General features: G+C 39.9%; 1 protein-coding gene across 1 annotated transcript in view; it reads left to right on the top strand.

Moving 5' to 3' along the window:
• The window catches only part of C2CD3 (C2 domain containing 3 centriole elongation regulator), a 2,415,762-nt gene that overhangs the window by 2,376,358 nt on the left and 26,337 nt on the right, over positions 1-13,067 (top strand). The window contains exon 39 of the mRNA XM_044072855.1: positions 10,178-11,368. Within this exon, the coding sequence (XP_043928790.1) occupies positions 10,178-11,368 (1,191 nt within the window). The remainder of the gene's footprint in view (positions 1-10,177; positions 11,369-13,067) is intronic.

Below are 13,067 nucleotides of genomic sequence, written 5' to 3'. Positions count from 1 at the left end.
GAAGACGCCTTTAGCTGAAAATTGAACAGGACAACGTCTTACTGTGAGGCGACAATGCTACCGCAGCACCACTAAATAACATAAAACGTATACATAGTCGTATATACCTAAATAACTTATAAAACATATACATAGTCACATATATTTAAATAGCATATGAGAGATATACACAGTCGTATATACCTAAATAACTTATAAAACATATACATAGTCGTATATACCTAAATAACTTATAAAACGTATACAGTCACATATATGTAAATAACTTATAAAACATATACACAGTCACATATACCTAAATAACTTATAAAATGTATACATAGTCACTTATATGTAAATAACTTATAAAACATATGCATAGTCACATATACCTAAATAACTTATAAAACCTATACACAGTCACAAGTAACTAAATAACTTATAAAACATATACATAGTCATATATACCTAAATAACTTAAAAAACGTATACATAGTCACATATACCTAAATAACTTATAAAACATAACTTATAAAATGTATACATAGTCGTGTATACCTAAATAACTTATAAAACATATACATAGTCACATATATTTAAATAGCATATAAAACATATACACAGTCGTATATAACTAAATAACTTATAAAACATATACATAGTCGTATATACCTAATTAACTTATAAAACGTATACAGTCACATGTATGTAAATAACTTATAAAACATATACACAGTTGTATATACCAAAATAACTTGTATAAAATGTATACATAGTCACTTATATGTAAATAACTTATAAAACATATGCAGTCACATATACCTAAATAACTTATAAAACATATACACAGTCACATATACCTAAATAACTTATAAAACATGGACGCAGACGCATATGTAAAAAAACTTACAAAACATAACTTATAAAACATATACATAATCATATATGCCTAAATAACTTATAAAACATATACACAGCTGTATATACCTAAACAACTTATAAAACATGTACATAGTCATGTATACCTAAATAACTTAAAAAACGTATACATAGTCCCATATACCTAAATAACTTATAAAACATATACACAGTCACATATACTTAAATAACTTGTAAAACATATACACAGTCATGTATACCTAAATAACTTGTAAAACATATACATAGTCACATATACCTAAATAACTTATAAAACATATACACAGTCACATATACCTAAATAACTTATAAAACATATACACAGTCGTATATCTAAATAACGTATAAAACGTACACATAGACACATATACCTAAATAACTTATACACAGTCGTATATCTAAATAACGTATAAAACGTACACATAGACACATATACCTAAATAACTTATAAAATGTATACATAGTCATGTATGCCTAAATAACTTATAAAACTTATACATAGTCACATATATGTACATAACTTATAAAACATAACTTGTAAAACGTATACATAGTCGTAAATACCTAATTAACTTATAAAACGTATATATAGTCACATATATGTAAATAACTTAGAAAACATAACATGTTAGGTAGTCCGATCTCACTTTCATTTTTACATATGGGTTCGGAGCCGATAATCAGCTCTGACTCGGCCGATTTACAAGTTGGAAGACTTGTGGTTGGCTCATGGCTAAGCAAGTATCCCATGGTGCACCAGTACAATCCCCAGATCTCGTTTGCCGCGTCGACGATTTCGGTTGTGCTTCTCTTGGCTCTGGCTAAGTTTTTCAAAATTCTTTATATGCAATGCTTTATTATTGTATATTTAGTGTTGCTAATATATTAGGCAGCTGTATTGCTTGCCCTCTTTGAGTGCAACTTAGTTTGCTAGTTGTTATTGGTATCCTGTGTGCTAGTTAGTTTTAGGCGCTGTTGCGCATTTTATGATTATTAGGTAGAGTTTTTGGCGGTTTCTGCTCTTAGTCAACAGGGGCTCCTGTTGTCTTGTCTGTTGTTATCAAATTTTTTTTGGTCACTCTTGGCAGTTAGTTTCTGCTATTTAGACATTGTTTGTTTTTGGCGGTGATCCGCTTGTGAATTTATTAGTATTGCGAGTATAATACCTGTTTTTCTGTTTTTAGGAATATAAAAATTTATTTGCGTCATTTACAGGTTCTCTTGTGTGCATGTGCTTTCCTTTCTGGTCTGTTTAAGTTAGAAGACCTAGTTTCACTACAGGCTAGGCCCGTTTTAGTTGGAGGACCTAGTCCTTGTGTAACTCCTTTAGCTAACTTTCTCTACACCGGGCAAGGCCCATTTTAGTTAGAGGACCTAGTTCTTCTTCCCTTTCTCTTGTTTCTCTTTTTCAATCTCTCTGGTTTGTGTGTGTGTAATATGTCTAAGGAAAGTAAGGAGCATAAACCCTCTGGGTTCAAAAAGTGCATGAAATGCTCCCAAAAGATGTCCTTAACAGATGGCCACAGTAGCTGTGTCTACTGCCTAGGGGTCATCCACTTACAGGAGTTGTGTTTGTTCTGCCATGCTTTCTCTCCTAGAATGTTACAGAAGAGAAAGAACAAACTCATACTCAAGGGTCTATTGAAAGCATGCTTTGAGGAAGCACTATCCAGTTCTTCGGCTTTCTCTAAGTCTGGGAAATCAAAATCCTCAAAAAGGCCTTCTCCAGCACCGGTTGGTGTCTCGGAGCCATCCCCCTAAACAGTCGAAACATTCCAAATCTTCCTCCTCAACTCCTCAGCTTTTGGAGCCGAAGGAGAGCATTATGGCGGTGTCAGAGTTGGTTACAGGTGTTTCAAAACCGATCTTTGAACCTGTTGATACAGCAGTTGATTCTGTTACTCGGAGCCAGTCTGTAAGCTCCCTACCGGTTTCCGTAACAGTTAAGTCTCCAGTGCCCCCCAGGTCAAGATCCCCAGCTATGTCTTCCAGGTCTTCCAGGAGCCTTTCAAAAGATGATGTGGAGAGGATAGTGCTGAGACTCCTGAAGTCGTCTGTCTTACCAAAATTATTGTTAGCTCCGACCTAGTCGGCTCCAGAGCCACTTGGCCCAGCTTTGCCTTTGTCTGCTATTACTCCTCCGAGCCATACTGGCCTTTCAGAGCCGGAGTGCTTGGTGCCAACTGAGGAAATGCCGGCTCCAACTCACCTTGTTGTTGCCTTGGAGCCGGTTTCGGCTCGGACACACTTGGTGCCGTCCATCGTGTCGAGGGTCCGAAGCTCTCCTGTCGGCACCGACGGGGAGGGTATAAATCAATCTTCAGTTCCAAGCCTTCCTCTCGGTGCTTCGGCCAGGGTGAGTTTGGACCGTGCATCTATCTCAGAGTCAACAGCTCTGGCTCCGGCGCCGACCCGCGTCTCTTCGGAGCAGGGAAGGTCTTCAGAGCTGGAGAGGTCGGCATTTGAGATGATGAGGAGTGTGCTGTCTCATTCTCCAACCCCTACCAGTGGCACAAGCACTCTTCCCCTGAGAGCACCCACTTCAGACTCAGCCCTTACTCTCTCTGGAGACAGCAGAGACACGCAGCCTCAGGAGCCATAGGCTGGTGGCCCCCACTCTTCCGAGGCTTCCCCGGAATATCCTTCCAAGGAGCCTTCCCAGAAGAGGTTATTTAAGAGGAAACATATGGACTCCCAGGATGAGTCTTTGACATCGGACACTGACCTCGAGGAGTCAGAAGGGGTCCCCCAAGTCGTCCTCTGATGATGTCTCCTTTGTAGACATCTTAGAAATTCTTAGGCAGAGGTGCGACTGGCCCACTGTTAACCCTTCTAATGAGGAGTTAATGTACCTGAAGGCTTTCGGGTCTCAACCTTCTGCCTCTTGGGTGTCTCCACCTTTTGACGAACTGATGGATCTAGTGAGTCGAAAGGTGTGGGATACTCCTGACACTATGGAGCCAGTCCCCAGGAGACCAAATAAGTTCTTGTCTGCCCCTCCTGGTAAAGAGTTCTTGTCCAAGGGCGTTCCCGTAGATGCCATGGTGGTGGCGGCAGCCACGAAGATGGAGTTAGCAGCGATTTCTTCATCTGTTCATACACCAAACAAAGAGTCTCAATGGACAGATTTGGGAAGTGTATGTTTAGTTCAGCGGCCTTTACCCTTAGATCGCTGAACTATCTCATGCACTTCACGAAGTTGCAGAGGGATCTCCTCAAGGAGTTAAGAGATTCCGTACAAGGTGCGTGTACTGATGGAGTTCCTGACAAGATTTCTACTCAGTTGTCCACCTTAAATTCTGTGGTTAACTCCTCCATGCGACTTCTCTCTTACGCTGCAGATGGAGCAAGTAGAGCAGCAGGTTATGAAGTTGCCTTGAGGCGCCACTCCTGGATGCGCTCATGTAATTTTGCGGAACCATTCAAGTCTACTTTCACCAGTGCTCCATTTGATGGTTCCTCATTGTTTCGTTCCAAGGTGAAGAATACACTCACTCGGTGTGAGCAAGAAGGAAAGACGCTTTCTGCCGTGGGAGTGCGTTTTACTGTCCCTTCCAGACCATACCCCAAGGGTCAAAGGGGCGGTAAAATGTGGTTCAAGAAGTCCCAGAGGGTATTTCCTGACACACAGGGTGAATCCTCCTTCAGAGGCAAATGAGGAGGAAATGGCAGATCTTGCCCTAGGGGCAGGGGCGGTCCGCAATACCAACAAGGCCGTGATTCTTTTCGAGGATGGCCTTATCAGTGCTCCTGATGTGGAGCCCGACTGCACTTTTCTGGTCGATCGGGGGTCGCATTTCTTTGTACCAAGAAGCCTGGCTAAATATCACCTAAGACAAGTGGGTACAAAGAGTTGTTACCAGAGGCTATATCATACCGTTTTCCCTATCACCATTTGTTCCCAAAAGGATCCCAGATGTACCACTCAATCACAGGGATCAGGCAACTGTGGAGATCAATAAATTGCTCTTAAAAAGAGGCATCCAGCAGACCAGATAGGATCCGGAACTTACTCCAGGTTCTTTTTAGTTCCAAAACTAATCGGAGATTGGAGGCCAATATTGGACCTCAGCAGATTGAAGGAATCGGTGAAGAAGGACAAGATTTGGATGGTAACACTGCAGTCTATACTCCTGTTGTTAGGGAAAGACTTTTGGATGTGCTCTCTAGATCTTCAGGACGCCTACTACCACATAAAAATGGACAAGGCGTCCAGAAGCCATCTACCCTTCCAGCTGGGAGCCAGTCACTATCAGTTTCGCGCTCTGCCCTTTGGTCTCACCACAGCCCCCAGAGTGTTCACCAAATGCATGGCAGTAGTGACCGCTCCTACCAGGCATCTACTCCTCCAAAACAGGTATGTCACGATTCAACTTTGTGCTCAGTTAGGGATCTCTATAAATTGAAAAAAATCTGCATTATTGCCCTTTCAATCTGTGATTTTTATAGACGCTGAGGTAGACACAGTGAACATGACAGCTCGTCTCCCGGCCGAAAGGGCACAGAAGTTAATCTCCCAAGTTCAACATTTTCTCCCATTGCAAAAAGTAAAAGCGAAGTGGGTTCTTCAGCTCCTCGGGACTATGGCTTCCACAAATCTCTTGGTACCCTTAGCCAGGTTGCTCATGAGAATTCTCCAGTGGCTTCTGTTTTCCCAGTGGTCCATCCAATCTCTTCCACTGAGTCGTCCTATCCTGCTGACAGAATCATGCAAGAAGGACCTTTGTTGGTGGATAGCTTCCAGTCAACTGATCACAGGTCCCCCCGTTGTTCCGGCCCAACCCATTGCCACTGTGATCACGGATGCCTCCCAGATTGGGGGGGGGGGCATTATCTCGGCAGGACTGTCCAAGGCACATGGCAAGAACATGAGGCTTACCTGCATATCAGTGTTCTGGAGATGAGGGTGGTGCTTCTGGCGTTGCAAGCACTTCAAGACTCTCCTCCTCTAGGGACAATTGCGATACAATCAGACAACATGTCGGTGGTTTGGTATATCAACAAACAGGGCGGTACCACATCTTACCCACTCTGTCGGTAGGCCATGCGAGTTTGGGAATGGGCGATTTCTTCCCAGTGCTTTCTGGTTGCAACGCACATTCCAGGGACAACCAGCGTGATAGCCGACAAGCTCAGCCGGGCAATCCTAATGACTCAAGTATGAGTTGTCTCTGAAACGGGAAACAGTGGATCAGATTTTCCGGAAATGGGGACAGCCTTGATGTGACCTTTTTGCCAGCCCAGTCAATATCAAATGCAGCAGCTATTTTTCACTCATTCCCCCTCCGGGGGAGTCTCCCAGAGACGCTCTGGCTCACGATTGGCCCATGGGACTTATGTATACCTTTTTTCCAATCCCTCTCATTTCCAAATTGATTCAGAAAGCCAGTCGGCTGGGAAGCAAGTTGATCCTCATTGCTTCTTACTGGCCTCATCAGGTCTGGTTGCCCTTCCTCGAGCCTCTCCTCCTGGACGATCCTTGGATTCTGGACCCAGCTCCAGATCTATTGACTCACATGTCGGGTTTGCTACACCCCTCAATCCACATCCTCAAATTGACATCGTGGATGCTCCAGTTCCATCCCTAGTCAGGCTTCATGATGTATCATCCTCAGTGTCACATATTCTTATGTCCTCCCATAAACCTTCAACTAGGAAGCTACGTGGCAGTAAATGGAAAAGATTTTCTAGTTGGGCACAGAGAATGAATGTAGATCCCTACACTGCTTCTATCCTTGTGATTCTGGATTTTCTTTCTGAACTTTTTCTGCAAGGATCTGCCGCTGCTACTATCAGAGTCCAATTGGCGGCGATTACTCATTTTCGTTTAGGTTTTCCAGATACCAATTTAATGTCTCATAAGCTATGCGAGACCTTTTTGAAAGGGGCCACTCTATTGAGACCAGCTCTGCAAGAACCAGTGGCTTCTTGGGATTTAAATTTTGTGCTGTCCGAATTGACGTCTCTCCCCTTTGAACCTTCCCACTCATCTTCTCTAAAATGTTTGTCTTGGAAGACCTTGTTTTGGTAGCTATCACATCAGCTAGACCAGTATCGGAGCTACAGGCCTTCTCTGTTAAGCCACTGTATTTGATTTTTCACAAAGACAGGGTGTCATTATGTACTAATCCTTCCTTTGTCCCCAAAGTTTCTTCTAATGCTACCTTAAACCAATCAATAGAACTCCCGGTTTTCTTCCCTAGTCACTGTAATGCAGCTGAGTACCGTTTTCATCAGCTAGATGTTCAAAGACAACAACGTTTTTATCTACAGTGGACTAAGGCTTGAGGAAATCAGATCAATTATTCATTTCCTTTTCTGACTCTAGATTGGGCTTACCAGTTTCTAAAGTGACACTATCTAATTAGATTTCTAGTTGTATAGCCTTTATCTATAGCTCGGAGGGCAAACCTTTACCCTACAAAATCAAGGCTCATTCTACCGGGTCGCTGTCTACCTCTGCAGTCTTTCAAGCCAGGGTCCCACTTGATAATATTTGTGCAGCAGCTACGTGGGCTACCCTTCACACCTTTATTACACATTACAAATTGGATTTGGCATCCAGGGGTAGAGCATCCTTTGGCTCCACAGTGCTCAAGAGTATTTTCCAATGCGCCACCCCAGAATAAGGCGCTAGGGACCGCTGTCCCATATGTAAAAATGAAGGTGAGATCGGACTACCTAACATTAAGAAGTTATGTACTCACCATAACGTTCCATGTTGGTAGTCCATCTCACCCTTCATTTTTACCAACCCGCCCTCCTGCCCCCATCCTGGAAGATCTGGAAGTAATAATTTGGTTGCCCTTGGATGGAGACCCGTTAGTATTAATTGTTTTTATGGTTGTTATTCTAGTGAGCAGCAAACAAGATCTGGGGATTGTACTGGTGTACCATGGGATACCTGCTTAGCCACGAGCCAACCAGAAGTCTTCCAGCTTGTAAATCGGCTGAGTTGCAGCCGAGGATCGGCTCCAAACCCATATGTAAAAATGAAAGGTGAGATGGACCACCAACATGGAACGTTATGGTGAGTACATAACTTCTTCTTATAAAACGTATACATAGTCATATATACCTAAATAACTTAGAAAACATGTACATAGTCACATATACCTAAATAAGATACCTAAATAACTTGTAAAACATATAAACAGTCATGTATACCTAAATAACGTATAAAACATGTACACAGTTGTATATACCTAAATAACTTAGAAAACATGTACACAGTCACGTATACCTAAATAACTTATAAAACATGTACACAGTCACATATACCTAAATAACTTAGAAAACATGTACATAGTCACATATACCTAAATAACTTACAAAACATATACACAGTCACATATACCTAAATAAGATACCTAAATAACTTGTAAAACATATAAACAGTCATGTATACCTAAATAACGTATAAAACATGTACACAGTTGTATATACCTAAATAACTTATAAAACGTATACATAGTCACATATACCTAAATAACTTACAAAACATATACACAGTCGTATATACCTTCTTCTTCTTCTTCTTTCGGGTTTTTCCCGGTTAGGGGTCGCCACAGCAGATCACCTGTCTGCTAATGATTGGCAGTGGAGTTTTACAGTGTCGAGTAGCCAGCCCGGCACCCAACCTTCCACAGAAGGCACACAGATGCACGCACTCACACCTAGGGCCAATATAGCATATCTTTAGGATGTGGGAGGAAACCCACGTGACCACAGGGAGGACATGGAGACTCCGCACAGAAAGCACACCAGCCGATAATCGAACCGAAGAACCTCTTGCTGTGAGGAGGCAATGCTAACCACTGCACCACCGTGGCTGACCAACAGTCGTATATATCTAAATAACTTATAAAATGTATACATAGTCACATATATGTAAATAACTTATAAAACATGACTTATAAAATGTATACATAGTCGTATATGCCTAAATAAGTTATAAAACATATACACAGTCACATATACCTAAATAACTCATAAAACCTCTACATAGTCACATATACCTAAATAACTTATAAAACATATACACGGTCGTATATATCTAAATAACTTATAAAATGTATACATAATCACATATATGTAAATAACTTATACAACATGACTTATAAAATGTATACATAGTCATAGTGGTGGTCAGTATATGCTCACAGGGATAATTTGTTTGACTTCCAAGGGCAAGTGTTGTTAACCTTGATAATGTCTATGGTTAACTGTGTCCATTTGGATTCTATCTTAAATTACTATGGTCAATTGTGTTCATTTGGATTCTACTTTAAATTATTTTAATGTTTTTTGATATTTAATCCGTGAATGGATATATTTCACTTTATGTTTGATTATGATTATGAGAACTTCAGTGTTCCTTTGGGCCTTGTGGGTTAGAGGTTTTCTCTTATAAACAGTTGTGGCATTGTGATGGTTTATTGAAGTGCACAATAATCTTACGTGTAAATGGGGTAATGGCCTCAATATAAACAAATATATAATTTTTGTAAGGAAATAGTACCAGACCCAATAGGGTTGGGTCGGACTGATACGAATGGATGGGGCCTTAGTGATATTATGTTTTTGAGTGGCCATGAGGGCAGCCAATACTGTTTGAGATTGATAGATGGTTATAACAGGTATAATCCTGATGAGTGCATGAGAGGTGGTGCATATTATATCTTACGGTGGCAATATACAAATATAAAATGGAGTTTTGGCAGAGACGTATGTCGGCCTATTGAAGGGCAATATTTTATAGGGTTGGAATATTTATCCAATATATTTTTTCTGGAATTATTTCCGGATATCATCATTTGAGTATTTGTTTCATTATTTTGCCCATCAAGACGAAAGTTTTTGGCTTTTGGAGAGCCTTTTTTGTATATTGGGCCACTTATGGTAAGAAATTTATAAGGTTAGTTTATCTGAATAATTTTTTCAACATGGCACACCTAGTATGGATAACATTATTTGTGTGAATTAAGAGGGGTTGGGTGTTTTCAAGGTCACTCTGATATTTGGGACTTGTACAATATAATATATTATATTGGTGCATTTCATTTTTGAAATATGGACATTGGGGAGTTATTAAAGGGCCTTTCGGCCGATCAAGATAATTTGGAGGTTTTTGGTCTAAGTAATATTTCTGGACCAAACTCTACCAATTCAGTATTGGATGTTCCATCACAGTGCAACAATATGTTTAATAAGCTTAATAGACAAATGAAGGCATTACGCATAAAATGTATGGCATTTGAAACTTTTTAAAGCCTACAAGGTCAAGGATATTACTCCTAGGGGACTAAGGGTCCGTATACAACCTATTGTGGCCAACATAGATAGTGTGCTTTCCAAAGAATGGGCAGAGGCACAACATTCATCATCTATGCAATTTGTTGATTGTTTACTAAGGTATTATGACAGGACTATTCAGAGTCAACTTACGGAGATTGAAAATTTGTGTGGGGAGGTAGAACAATTTAAATCGGAAGTGGTATATTCACAACAAGTATCAGATCTGGCTAAGGACCTCTCAGTATTGGAAAAACAACTTACAAAAAGGAAGATTAATAAGTTTAATCGTGATTTGATGGACTATGAAAAAGGGAAACCTTTTGTAAATCAAAAATCTGTTAGATTTCAGGATTTTAGATCCAGTAATAGTTTTAATAATAAGAAAAGACCTAGGTCCATCTTAAGACAACATAAATCAATGTCTGATACTACATCAGAGGAGGAAGCTTCCACCCTAACAGATGGGGAAGGTTCATTACGCCAAGTGTCCCCAGCAGCGAAAAGGAAACAGCCCCCCCCTTTAGAACTAGGGGTAGGAGGCGGGGGGGGTAAGAAGCATAAGAACAGATTCCGGCAACATAACTTTACAGTCCCTGTTACAACAAATGGTGACATAAATGATAACATACACAATATTTCCTCTTTTGAACTTTCTCCAATACATATAAAACTGCTGAATAAAGGGCTCTCTTTTGTACCCTCATTTTCGGTTTCAGAAACTCAATTATTGCAAGATGTTGATGAATTTTGTAGAATACTTAATTTGAAAATCTTTTTTGCAGATCAGGAATACACTCAAAGATCTTCTGACTTCAAGTTTAGGAAATCTAAATTTGTTCCTCCCATGAACAAACATGTGTCCATTTTTAGAGAGTGTGTAATGAAGGAGTTACATTTCTCCAATTTGTATGGTCTTACCGCAAATAATTTAACATCTTTAGAAAGACTAGCTTTGGTTGAGCTTAGTAATAATCATGACATAGTTATAACTATGGCGGATAAAGGAGGAGCAGTTGTGGTTTTGGATTATTCATTATATAATCAGGAAGTTTCACGACAGTTGGCAGATTCCAGTTTTTATATGGTACTGAATGTGGATCCGACTCTTTCCTTTAAGAAAGAAATTGATGACTTTTTGGATCTATCAGTTCAACAGGGTACCATTACGACACAGGTGGGTGGGCAACTGAAGGTGGATGAGCCCTGCTCTCAGTATTTGTATATTCTACCTAAAATACATAAAGACCCATTGCATCCCCCTGGGAGACCTATAGTTTCAGGTAGGGGTTCCCTAACGGAACCATTGTCAGCTTTTTTGACACATTATTTGAAACCTTTGTTGCCCTTTATTAGGTCTCGTATTAAGGATACCACTGAATTTTTAAATATAATTAATGATTCTCAACTGGAATCTCACTGGTTACTTTGTACTCTTGACGTGGCTTCATTATATACAAATATTCCACATGATCAGGGTATTCTAGCCGTTTCCTTTTTATACCTATCTAAGGTCTATGCTTTATCCTTTAATAATTTTTTGATTAAGCTCACTGAAATGGTATTACGAAAGAATATTTTCTATTATGCAGGTAAGGCTTATTGGCAGATCAAGGGCACGGCGATGGGTTCTTCCTTTGCACCCATCTATGCCGATTTGTTCATGGGATACTATGAGGCTAGGTATATATATGATGATCAACATAACAAATTTTTACAACATCTGGATATCTGGAGGTATCTAGACGATTGTTGGATGGTGTGGCGTGGAAACAAGCAAAGTTTAATGCAGTTTGTGGATTATTTGAATGATAATAGTTTTGGTATTCGGTTTACTGCTAATATTGAACTTTCAGAAATTGTTTTTTTGGATGTCAAAGTTATCAAACTTGCTGACAACACTTTATCGTCTACTATATATCGCAAGTTTCCGAAGTACAATACTTTGTTACATGTCAACAGTCATCATCCACGCCACACCATCCACAATATTCCAAAATCTCAATATATGAGAATCAGACGTATTTGTTCATCTGATGAAGATTATTTGGAAAGCAGTCTGGATTTGAGGCGCAGATTTCTAACCAGGGGGTATGAATCTCAAATACTTGTGCAAGCGGAAGTTCAAACTTCACAAATGGAACGTCAGGATTTATTGTGTTATAAAGCTAATAACAGGATTGGGAATAAAACAAAAGATATTCAACCGATTAGGTTGGTTACTACCTATGGGAACAACACCAATTATTTCAGGGATGTTATTAACCAACATTGGGGTATTCTTTTGTCACATGAGGTGTTAGGCAGGTTGTTGCCGGCAAATTGCCAGTTTTCTTAAGGGGACGGAATATGAATTCTCACTTCACACATTACAAGAGACATGTTACTAATATACCACAACAAAGAACCTTAAGTGGAGAAAGATTAAGGGGGTGTTATCCTTGTGGGCATTGTGCTGCTTGTCAGCATTTGCAACAAACCAAAGAATTTTCAAGTAAAAATACATCACGAATTTTTGAAATAAGGGTTTTTGCTAATTGCAGCACAGACTGGGTGGTATATTTGGTCACATGTACTTGCTCTGCATTCTATGTTGGACAAACGTCCAGACCTGTCAAGTTTAGAATAGGGGAACATTTAAGTGCAATTAAAAATAAACGTGTTGCCAATGCAGTAATTAAACATACCTTGGAGCATCCTTCGGCCATTTTTCGGTTTGTGGTTATAGATAAAATTACTCTTCATAGGGGTTTTAAGGCCGGATGGCATCAAAAACTTGACCAAATGGAACAAAAGTGGATAATCCAATTGGGGGGTTTATTTAAACCTGGTTTAAATATGTTAGAATAGGATTTGGTAGGTCCATTGTGTGGGTA

This window comes from Protopterus annectens, chromosome 5.part1 (assembly GCF_019279795.1).
Source record: "Protopterus annectens isolate FY-2018-M chromosome 5.part1, PAN1.0, whole genome shotgun sequence".
NCBI lineage: Eukaryota > Metazoa > Chordata > Ceratodontiformes > Protopteridae > Protopterus > Protopterus annectens.
Note: the sequence above shows the minus strand (reverse complement) of the source record. Positions and strands in the feature narration are given on the sequence as shown.